Source organism: Sus scrofa, chromosome 17, assembly GCF_054392235.1.
Source record: "Sus scrofa isolate SSC_HxYL_T2T_F1_AM1 chromosome 17, Sscrofa_HxYL_maternal_Yorkshire_Landrace_v2.0, whole genome shotgun sequence".
NCBI lineage: Eukaryota > Metazoa > Chordata > Mammalia > Artiodactyla > Suidae > Sus > Sus scrofa.
In genome coordinates, this window is record NC_139399.1 from 67,605,498 (window position 1) to 67,617,563 (window position 12,066).

The 12,066-nt window shown below is 37.4% G+C and overlaps 1 protein-coding gene across 12 annotated transcripts in view; it reads right to left on the reverse strand.

The window, feature by feature from the left end:
- Positions 1–2,891: 2,891 nt before the first annotated feature.
- The window catches only part of SYCP2 (synaptonemal complex protein 2), an 85,742-nt gene continuing 76,567 nt past the window's right edge, over positions 2,892–12,066 (reverse strand). For 6 of the 12 annotated variants that reach the window (XM_085003144.1, XM_085003149.1, XM_085003150.1 and 3 more), the window contains 11 exons: positions 11,849–12,041; positions 10,962–11,170; positions 8,975–9,065; positions 8,538–8,693; positions 7,365–7,492; positions 6,145–6,239; positions 5,952–6,051; positions 5,336–5,394; positions 5,089–5,167; positions 4,930–4,986; positions 2,892–3,717 (listed from right to left, as the gene is read on the reverse strand). In XM_085003144.1, the coding sequence (XP_084859270.1) occupies positions 3,643–3,717; positions 4,930–4,986; positions 5,089–5,167; positions 5,336–5,394; positions 5,952–6,051; positions 6,145–6,239; positions 7,365–7,492; positions 8,538–8,693; positions 8,975–9,065; positions 10,962–11,170; positions 11,849–12,041 (1,242 nt within the window). In that variant the 3' untranslated portion in view covers positions 2,892–3,642. The remainder of the gene's footprint in view (positions 3,718–4,929; positions 4,987–5,088; positions 5,168–5,335; positions 5,395–5,951; positions 6,052–6,144; positions 6,240–7,364; positions 7,493–8,537; positions 8,694–8,974; positions 9,066–10,961; positions 11,171–11,848; positions 12,042–12,066) is intronic. The other 6 variants (XM_085003156.1, XM_085003151.1, XM_085003145.1 and 3 more) reach the window with 3 other exon arrangements.

The following is a 12,066-nucleotide window of genomic DNA, read 5'->3' on the forward strand; positions in this document are numbered from 1 at the left end:
TTCGACTCACTAGTTACTTATGAATGTGCTGTCACTGGAGAGTTTTACATAAGGGAGTCACAAGCTGGGTATATGATTTACGATTTAACAAGACTATACTGGCTGCTACGTGAATCAGGGGTTGTAAAAAGGGGAGCACGAGTGCTGGGAAGCAATTTAGCAGCTGTTGCCATTGTCTCTGTGAGTCAATGATGTAAATAAACACTGTCAAAGGTGAGTGATGGCAAGAAAGTATATGGACCTACTTTGGCGGTAAAATCTGCAGGACTTATCAGCTAACTGGCCAAAGGAAAAGGAACAATCAGGAAATGCTTCTAGGTTTGGGCTTGAATAGTTGGGTGGACAGAAGGGCATTTACTGAGATGGAAGTACAGGTTTATTTTTTTCTTCGGTGGCGAGAACGCTGAGAGAGAAAAGAGAGGTGTTTTGAGAACAGCTGTTTATTGAACTGTCAATAAAACAATGTATATGACATGCTAATGTTCAAAGTCAGAATGTTTCTACACGTGGGAGTTAGCAAGACAACGACAGTTACTGCATGGGACCAAATGAAATTACCCAAGAGAAAGTGCAGACTAAAGAGACGCGACAGACTGGGTATGAGCCCCAGAGTAAGAGGTAAAAGGGGAACGAGACAAGAAAGAGTGGAAAACATGTGCCAGCCAAAGGTTTTAAGTGTGGAATGGCACTGCGAAGCTTAAGAAGACAGGTAAGATTTGATAAAATGGATGACTGGTGATTTTGATAAAAGCTGTAGGGACAGGAGTTCCCGTCGTGGCACAGTGGTTAACAAATCCTACTAGGAACCATGAGGTTTTGGGTTGGATCCCTGGCCTTGCTCAGTGGGTTAAGGATCCGGTGTTGCTGTGAGCTGTGGTGTAGGTCACAGACGCAGCTCGGATCCCGCGGTTCGCTGTGGGTCTGGCGTAGGCCGGCGGCTACGGCTCTGATTGGACCCCTAACCTGGGAACCTCCATATGCCATGGGAGTGGCCCTAAAAAAGGCAAAAAGACAAAAAAAAAAAAAAAAAAAAAAAAGCTGTAGGGACAAAAAGTTGGACTGGGGCAAATAGGTAGTGTGTAAGTTGAGACAGTACCTAAAGAACATTCTTTTGATATGGTCTGTGTAAAGGAGCATAGATGATCACACGGGGGGGCAGTAAGTAAAGGGGAACTTGATGTCAACATCTTTTTTTTTTTTTTTTTTTTTTTAGTAAATGTGGGCTATACACACCGGTAAGAGAAGTCATAGACAACAGGCTTCAGAAGGGGGATTACAGTGTCCTGAAATAATGAGTCTAATTTGCCACTGGAACATGTGAGAAATCAGGAAGTGCCGGTATTGATGCAGGCAAGCTGTCAGAGGAGATGAGGAAAGTAGAAGGTAAGGCCACCTCCTAAAAGGCAATGAATTAAGGGATGAGGTACTGATGTACAGTAACACCCTGGAAATGGGGCAAAATCAATTAAGACAGAATAAGGGTTGCTGAGCAATGCTTTGTAGCCACTGGAAATATGCAGTCACAGATTCTAACCTTGATTATATGCTATTTCTCGAGTGATGTGCGCATTGAGGGGTCTGAACCAGTGGGTAAAGTTGAAGACAGGACAGAGGGCAAGAGAGTATTATTTTGGCCTAAGGACTCTAGAATCGGTGAGGGGCATGGCAAGACAGTGGTAGAGTAAGCATCCGGGCTCCTCTGAAAAGCAGGTTGGGGAGTTCCTGCTGTGGCTCAGCAGAAACGAATCTTGACTGGCAACCATGAGGATGCAGGCTCCATCCTTGGCCTCCCTCGCTCAGTGGGTTAAGGATCCAGCTTTGCCGTGAACTGTGGTGTAGGTCACTGACACAGCTCAGATCTTGCGTCACTGTGGCTGTGATGGAGCATTGCTGTAGCTCCAATTTGACCCCTTGACTGGGAACCTCCGTATGTCACGGGTGCGGCCCTAAAAAGACAAAAAAAATAAAAAGCAGTTGGAGTGATCATGTCTGAAGTGAGAGTCAGTGCCCAACTTTTGGTTATGACAAGGTCAAAGGAGGCAGATTTAAAGAGCTGAGAAGAAGTAGGAACCTGGGTTGGATCCCGCAGACAGCACAGTAGGGGGTTAAGTGTGGCAGATGATTTAGGAGTCTTCTAAGTCTGGCCATGGGGGAGGTAAACTGGGGAAATGTGTCATGATGGGACTCCTTCTCAAGTCTCACAAGGCAACGTGGAGTTACAACTGCTGGTCGTATTTAACATTACAGCAGTTTTTAAAAATACTGCCACTATTGCTTGAAATAGAATCCCGATGCTAACAACAGAATAAAGCTGAGGTATGTAGGATTTCCCTTTGCTTATTCAGACTGAGAAGCCACTTTCACCACTGTTTTTCGTTTTTTTTTGTTTTTTTTTTTTTTAAGGGTTGCTCTCATGGTATATGGAGGTTCCCAGGCTAGAGGTCAAATCGGAACTGTAGCTTCCAGCCTATGCCACAGCTCACGGCAACGCCGGATCCTCAACCTACTGAGCGAGGTCAGGAATCGAACCCACAACCTCATGGTTCCTAGTCGGATTCGTTTCCACTGTGCCACAATGGGAACTCCTGTTTTTCGTTTTTGACCATGCCCTTGGCATGTGGAATTTCTGGGGCCAGGGACTGAAGCCATGTCACAGCAGTGTCCTCAGCCACACCAGCGACAACACCAGATCCGTACCCACTAAGCCTCCAGGGAACTCCTTTCCACTGTACTGAAATACTGGCAGTATTCAAATACTCTGCTACCATTAAGCAGGTTAAGTGATAGTGTGTGAGGCTGTGTGGTAATACTGTGGATGTCTGACTGGAGAAGGATGTTTTGTTTGATCCAATGTTCATAAACTAGAAAAAGAGTGATTCATAAAATAACTGTAATATCCAAGTGACAGAGCATTTATTTCAACTTTATTATACAATTAAACTGTATTATTTCATAAATTAATCTAGCAAAATATTATTACAAAGAACACTAGGGCTTAAAAAGTACTTGTCAAAACAGCCTGCTTATGAGTTAATAATGTCTCCACCTAGAATTAAAATGTTTCGATAACAAAGTAACCATCTTAGGCTACTTTGTGCCTTCTAGCATAATGGAGCTGAAGCAGAACAAATATACTCTCCAACAGTATCCTCAAAGTACTGATTTACACTCAGGTAAGTATTTTAAATCAAATGTTCTATGTGTCACTAAAATTTTTAATAGTTGTAGTATATTCTGAACTAGTAAATAAATTTTATTAATAATTTATATCTGTAGTTAAAACTTATTTAAAATATATGATAAATTTTAGTTTGTTAAAGAAATAACTAGTTTTGAGTACAGTTAACTCAGTAATATTGTCTCATGCAAGTATTACCATAAAAACAATTCCTTTGACTGTTTGGCTTCCCAAAACTTTCTTTAAAAAAAGCAGTACTGTATAGACAAGACTTTGGGGCTCGGAGTATGTTAAAGTGATTATAGGGTCTTTTTTATCCATAAAATGACATTTCTTTGAATTTGGAGGTTCCTACAAAGGTGCTCTTGCCAGGGTGACATATATTTTCTCCTTGTAGAGCTACTTTGGGTATTTCCTCAGTTATACACAAATATTGGATAAAACCTGTTGATAGCAACTAGACATCACACATTGTTTCTTTCATGAGCCATGAATAATGACTTTAGCCCTCTGCGCACATTAAGAAGCTCCTCTTCTTGCTATGGCCAAGAAAAAAAGACAGATTTTAAATTATCACTGTAAAACTATCAAATAAAATAGGAAAAAAATCAAGATGTTATGAATAAATATACTGTGTATCAGTGTCCAATCTCCCAGGATATATTCCTAGCTATCTACAGAATTATGTGCTCATCACTGATGTTTTAGATGATCAATTGAGAGAAGACCTTCAGACTTAAATCCCAAATCCACAAAATTTATTTTTTTCATTTAAATATTAAATCTATACTCCAGAAAATAATTTCAGTAAGGGTCAGTCCAGTTAGATTACTTGCTTCAAGCTAAGCTGGCTAAGCCACAACATCCTGCTCCTCTACTATTTTAGCATACTGAGGTGCTATTAAAATTTACTAGGTGCATTAATACTAATACTTTAGAGGGGATGTTTTAAAGTTAACCTAAAATTCCTCCATCTTGGAGAAAACACCAAAGGCATGCTTACTTGGGAAAAGCACCTTAAAGCACCCTCCCCTCTCCCAATCTTAGTGTACTTTTCCCAGAATGCAGTTAGTTGCTGGTCTACTAGACTTTGCAAAGTCAGCTGATTTTATCCCCACGTCTAAGTAGATGAAGCCTTGTTGTCCAAGTAATCAATAATTCTTTCTAGGTAACTCTGCCTGACACATCATCTCCTTCAGAAGCCACAACAGGACAGAGGTCTGCTACAGTGCACACTGCTAAGATACATACAAATAAATCATTCTTCTAGCTAATTTTAAAATTTTCAAATTGACCTCTCCTTTTTCCTTAGGAGGGACTCTTTATTTGTTTAGTTTTTTAGGGCCATACCCACAGCATATAGAGAGTCCCAGGCTAGGGGGTGAAAAGGATCTGTAGCTGCTGGCTGACACCACAGCTCATGGCCACGTCGGATTCTTAACCCACTGAGCAAGGCCAGGGATAGAACCTGGGGCCTCATGGATGCTAGTCAGATTCGTTTACCGCTGAGCCACGATGGGAACTCCTGGGACTCAATATTTAAATCACCCCTGTTATTCTACTATAAATTTGCTCCCATTTTAATTTAAAGAACTTACAGTACTAGAAGAACCCTAATGGGGCTAAAACTGCCTTCTCTGAATCCGAAAACAAAGAAAGAAGAAAAGCCTATGGAAGAAATTCCCATTTAAATATGTAAAAGCATGACTGATTATTCCATTTGAAAAATCCAAACTAGATAGTTGACTTACCATTTCCTTAAGAAGCCTGTCTTGTATCATTTTCATGTTTTCTTTCATTGAACACATCTGTGAATAAGTAATTTTCCCCATGAAATTTACTATAAAGTTTTCACAGCAAAAAGACTGACCAATAGTGAGCGATTATATATAAAAATATAAAATTGATACCTCAGAAGTAAAAATAGTTTCTTCATAATCAGTATTGTAGAAGACATTCTTGTTCAACGAAGCTTTTAAAAGGTGAAGCCTTAACAAGTAAAATAATGAAGTCACCTTTGAAGTTACCTTTTGTATTTCACTTTAACAAATTACGTTGCTATATGTATATAATTACATATGTATAATATATAATTTAGCTCATAATAAAAAAAAATCCAGTGTTATAGATGCCAATCATTAAGAATGTCACACTAACCTCTGCTGTTCACTTTTTTGATAGGCACTGAACTTCTGAAATATCTTCTCCCAAAAGCCCTAAATTTCAAAATACAAAATTAGTTATACTTTAATTATGACTAAAAATTAACACTTGAAAGAATATACTCTATTTCTACTATTCCTAATTTAAATAAACAACTCAGCTGCATGCTAAGAATATTCAGATTCATACACTCTTTTAGACAAAAAGAATGTATCAAAGGTATTCATCAACTATCTGCATATTTTTATGGAAGTATAGTGACTTACACAGTTTTAGGTGTACAGCAGAGTGATTCAGTTTTTTATATGTTTTCCATTATAAGTATATTACAAGATATTAAATGCAGTTCCCTGTGCTATATGTAGTTTCTGGTTCATCTATTTTATATATAGTATGGTATATCTGTTAATCCCAAATTCCCAATTTATCCCTCCCCCCATTATAAACTTAAATCTGTATTTTAAGTGTATGTGTAAGAAATTAACTAAAAACTTAAGATAAAATAAGTTATCTTTTAAAAATGAAACACAAGTTTAAAACAGGTTTTCCTGAGTGTAGCTCTTTAAAAATAATTTTAAAGCCTCATTTTTAAACTCTTAAAAGCACAAACCACTAATTCCTTCTCCAAATCTTTTAAGGACTGTGAATCTTTTTCAAAATTCTCCAGCTCCTTTATGATGATGAATTGGAATTTGTCAAGTTTTTTGATTCTAGTAAAGAAACAAAATGAGATTTTTTTCAAAATGATAGCACTCAGAATACCCAGCACTTACAATATTTCAGAAGGGATTTTCAGTACAGACCTATACTCCTGAATCTGATGATTCATTGTTTTTATATGTTGTTGAGCTGTTTTCCAAGAATGCTTCGTAAAATAATCCATTATTTTGTGGCGGATCTGAAAAATACTCATTTTTAACTTGAAAAAAATCTTTACAAAATAATAATCTAACCAAGATTATATTAAGACCAAAGCCTTTTCTATGAAATATAAACGACTAAGAACTTAGCAAAGTGAAAAATTGAAAACTCAGTGATTTAAAGTGAAGGGTTAATAAATAAGCTCAGTCAGAGCACGGCCTGGTTCTACCAGGAACGCTCTGGCTGAGAGTTGAACTGGCAATTAATCATTTTCATAACTACATCACATTCTATAGTATTTACAAAATGCTGGTTAATACAATTTTTTTTTTTTAGGAGTGCAGCCTAAGAGTCACACTCAAAATTATTTATTACTATTTTTCATAAAAACATTTTCACATCTAGCCACAGATAAGTAACAGAATATATGAATCAGGGCTTCTCTGTTAGGCTAGATTAAATCACAGCAAAATAAATATATACGCTCTTAAATAATTTCAGGTTTTACCCCTGAAGATACGAAAAATAATTTCAGGTTTACCCTTGAAGATAAGAAAAAGAAAAGGAAGAGATATGGCTGATAACCAGTGCAAAAAGAACTGTCTGTCCTAAATAAAGACATGTGAGAAGATGGGTGGAGAAAATAATAAAATTATTTTCGAAAGCATTTTTGCAAACATCACCTCACAAGCCTCAGTAACAAAGGATACATAAGTACAGAGCTGGTGAAACAAAATGAAATGGATTTCTCTGGCTGAGGTTGCTCATCCTTTACACTTTATTATGTACCCTCACTAGCAATCACTTCTGTGAGATAAATGTATTGATTAAAAAGACCAGGCATGAAAAGAAAATTGTTCCGAAAAATAAGCTAAGAGTCAAAATATTAAATTGAAAAGGAAGATAGGACAAAGAGACAGAACCCACAGAAGAAGAAGAATACAGAGAATGCACAGATTTTAGAAGACAAACTTGGCTCATGAGATAAAAGGTTTTTTTGCCTAGGAATCATGCCAGTTTTCACCAGCACATGAAGAAAGCTGAGTTCATGAATGGATGTTTTGTTGCCAAGAGTTCACACTGATAGTCTAGCAGAAAGTGTGGCATACTGTCATATTATTGGTTATAAGTTGTAAATCATGATTTAAAAATGACAACTCACATGAACTTTCCTCCTAAATTCTGTATTGAGCTGCTCATACATCATTCCGACATCTGACATTTCATTTCCCCAGTTCTCCCCAGGAATAGAAAAGTCATTTGTTGATAATGGAGATATACTTTCAGACACTAAAAAATGAAGACAATCAACTAAAATTAAGATATGCATTGTTAGATATTTAGCCTTTTTGTCATGAGGCCAAGAACAAAATCTCTTATTTTCAGATTCTCTACATAATCTAAGTATTATGAAATCAAAGGCAGACTATTTTTTTTTTGTCTTTTTAGGGCCGCACCTGTGGCATATGGAGGTTCCCAGGCTAAGGGTTGAATTGGAGCTGTAGCTGGCCGTCCTATACCACAGCCACAGCAATGCCAGACTGAGCCTCGTCTGCGACCTACACCACAGCTCATGGCAACGCCAGATCCTTAACCCTTTGAGCAAGGCCTGGGATCGAACCTACATCCTCATGGATGGCAGTCAGATTCACTTCTGCTAATCCATGACAGGAACGCCTATATTTTTTAATTTAAAATATTTTGAGGAATCCCGTCATGACTCAGTGGTAACAAACTGACTAGTATCCATTAGGATTCAGGTTTGATCCCTGTCCTCACTCAGAGAGTTAAAGATCTGGCATTGCTGAGAGCTGTGTTGCAGGTTGCAGAATTGGCTTGGATCCCAAGTTGCTGTAGGCCGGCAGCTACACCTCCAATTCGACCCCTAGCCTGAGAAAACTTCCATATGCTGCAGATGCAGCCATAAAAGCAAAAAATAAAATAAATAAAATATTTTGACTTATAAATAAAAAAGTCTTTTAGCATGGGTATTAAGTTCAAAACAGGTAACATTAAAATGGAACATATTTGGACTGTTTTTTAAAACCAGTTTTTAACTACTTCCATATTAGTAACTCAAGTATTTAGTATTTACCAGTAAATTCTCTAGTAAAACTTATAAGTGGTAATCAGTGATAGAATGATGAGAGAAATGTATGAGTAAGACCCTCAGTATAATATTATTCAGATAAAGTGAACTGCGTAATAAAGCACCATCCTTGGGTTTATCCAATGTCGTTACAAAGGAATTTGTCTTGTGAATGGAGTCACTCAAGATCTAAGAAACCACCTTCGACAGTAACTGAATTTTGACAGAGGCATTTGGTCTACCTACCTTTGTAAGTTTGAAAATCCGTACCTTCACTTTTAGATAATTTTTTGGGAAGCAAGCTTGCTCTTTCCTCCTCTCTCTCTCCCAATTCTACTTCATCAGAATTACTCAGATCCTTTTCTATGTACATTCGTTTCCGACTAACATGTAGTGTAGGGCCTTAGGAACAGTTTAAAAGTAATGAATAAAGCTACAATCTTAATTTAAAACACCTAATATTTTCTTGCTTTTATCAAAAAAAAGGCATTTGCTTCAGTTATTTGTATAGTTTTAGGCACCTGTGCATTAAATTCTACTGTATTTTTTTCATTTTCACTAAAATTGCAATAACTAAATTGAATAATGGTATGATTTAAAGTATATAGCTCCTTTAGATGAGACATCACCATAGTATTTCAGTAATTAATACGTTTTTAAAAAGCAAGTCTATGACTACAAACCTGATCCATGAGTGGAGTCACAGGGCAGGCCACCCCATATTTTCTCTCTTCCTTCACTAGCCATGGAGAGTGGAGATGCTGAATGACTTCCCTAAAATTTATTAGAAATTGGAAAAAATTCTATAAGTACTCTTGGATTCATCTCCTACTTCCAAATTCGTATTATGATTTTGATTTCTTTGAGTCAGGATATGGGAGGCCGTAGAAACTGAAAGTCTAAACTACTTTTTCACGCTCTATTTTTAACGTCTTTGTCCTCTAACCTTGTTTCACTGCTCCAATACACAAGTCTCTTTGTTCCAGTCAAATCAGTCTTTTTCCTTTTTTTTTTTTAAATCTTTTTGTCTTTTTAGGGCTACACCTCCAGCATACGGAGGTTCCCCGGCTAGGGGTTTAATCAGAACTGCAGCTGCAGGCCTACACCACAGCCACAGCAAACAGGATCCAAGCTGCAGCTGTGACCTACACCACAGCTCACAGCAATGCTGGATCCTTAACCTACTGAGCGAGGCCAGGGATGGACCCTGCGTCCTCATGGATGCTACTCATGTTCATTAACCACTGGGCCACGACGGGAACTCCCAGTCTTTTTCCTTTTTTAGAAAAATGTATGTCTACTTCCAGTTCCCTTTGTGGACTTAGGTTACTGTTCTTTCTCCATTCAGCCGGATATATGAACCTACCCACTCCAGTCCAGATCAAATCCCAGCCCACTTCAAACTGTGAAATTCTGCCTTAACTTTCTGTATTTTATAGGTCATTAAAATCTTTTATAGAGGAAAAAAGGTCAACCAAACTCCTGTATAATCATGAAACTATAAAGTCCTGATTATGAATATGTAAGCTAGTGGTTAACAGTGACAGCCTATTTAAGACCTTCTCATTTTAAAAATTTCAACTTTTTTTTGTCTTTTATCTTTTTAGGGCTGCACCCATGGCATATGGAGGTTCCCAGGCTAGGGGTCGAATCAGAGTGTAGCTGCTGGCCTATGCCACAGCCACAGCAATGCCAGATCCGAGCTGCATCTGCAAACTACACCAAAGCTCACAGCAACACCGGATCCTTAACCCACTGAGCGAGGCCAGGGTTTGTACCTGCAACCTCATCGTTCCTAGTTGGATTTGTTTCCACTGCGCCATGATGGGAACTCCCCTCAACTTTTTTTTCCATGATCAAACTATCCTAAATATTTTAAACATCACATTTTTAGACAACTGAAAAATACTAAATTATTATAACCATTATTAAAGGCCCATAATCTGATTCTTATAAGAACCACCTTAGTTTAAGTAAAGTCTGATGGCCACATAACACATATACTCTCCTTAACTTTAAATATGATTTTCATATTTGGAGGTTCAATTTCCATACATTTTTTCTGAACTATAACTGCTTAATCTGAATAGCTACTGCAATTTTGTGTTTCTTACGAAAGGACACTCTTCTCTCAGTATCTGTGGAGGGGGATTGCCTTCAGGACCCTTTGCAAATACCACAATCCACTGATGTTCATGTCCCATGTGTAAAACAGTGATCTGCAATTGACTGAATTCACTGTTGGGCAAATCCACAGATGTGGAATCCATGGATATGGAGAGTCAACTGCATCACAAAGTTTATATTGTTTCTTTTACAGTAGTATTCTTAACTGGGCAATGAACAAGACATACAGAAATCCAGAGGAAATTAGAAAACTAAAGAAAGAAAAACACAATAGTAAACCAAAACTAGCTAAATTTTAAGAGAATAATTGATTTGCTGCTAAAACTCAAACATATTCCTAATTGAAAAAAAGCACTTAACACCTAAAATATTAATTTGATAACAAGTATCCACCAAAACCTATAGATAAGCATGCATGCTAGCACAGTATCAATTAAACACTGTTCCAAGGGTCATGGTCAACTTAAAAATGAAAACGTCATGAAGTATAAGGACTGGAACAGAAAAATGCAAAAAATATACATACATTGTTTTTTTTCTTACCAAAAAGCCTGATTGTGGAATTGGTGAGCAACTTTCTCCTCCACACAGTAAGTTTTTCTCACTGTTATTGGGTGAATTTATTGGACTTTCAACCCCACTGTTTAAGGATTCAGGTGATGAAGTTTTTGGATAAGGTGATAGTGATTTTGTTACACAGTCAAAATCTTGAGTAAAATCTCTTTCGGTTGTTTTCTCTGTACCTATATTGCCTCATGAAACAGAAAGAAAAAGAGATGACAGGTGTTATCATTGACATTTACTTTAGAAACAGTATGATTAATTTAAATTCTAAAAAATAGTAATTTACCAAGTCCTCAAATCCTAGCTGTACTTAGGATAAACTTTCAATAAATTAAGATCAAATTATATGTAAAATATTTTAATAAGACTTTTAAAATACTAATGGCTTGATTTAAAATGTAACTGTAGGAGTTCCTGTCGTGGCGCAGTGGTTAACGAATCCAACTAGGAGCCATGAGGTTGCGGGTTCGATCCCTGGCCTTGCTCAGTGGGTTAAGGATCCGGCGTTGCCATGAGCTGTGATGTAGGTCACAGACGCGGCTCGGATCCCGCGTTGCTGTGGCTCTGGTGTAGGCCGTTGGCACCGCTCTGATTAGACCCCTAGCCTGGGAACCTCCATATACCACGGATGTGGCTCTAAAAAGACAAAACAAAAACAAAAACTTCCTAACATTTAGTAAAGCTTCAGTGTCATAACAGTTTACTTAGCAAAGACCAAGTTACTAGCATTAACTAGTTTAAAAATAAAGTTTTGACTACTGAAAATCTTAAATACACCCCTCAAAATTAGTCTTCAAATTATATTTCCACATAGTTGTAACAGAAAATTACTAAATATTCAACTAAAGAAAAAAAATGATACTGACATCTCATTACTTCTATAGATGATGGACTCCCAGATAAAGATACAGGAGATTTGTCAAGGCTATTATCTCTTATAGTATCTTTTAGTAGAGATGAGTTTTTCCATTCTTTTGATATATCCTTTTGCATTTCGGAAGAGAAGGAATTCTGTTTCTTTGGCGGCTTCATGGTTTTGCTTCTGGAATGGATATTCTCCTAAATGTATTGGTAATATACAAAT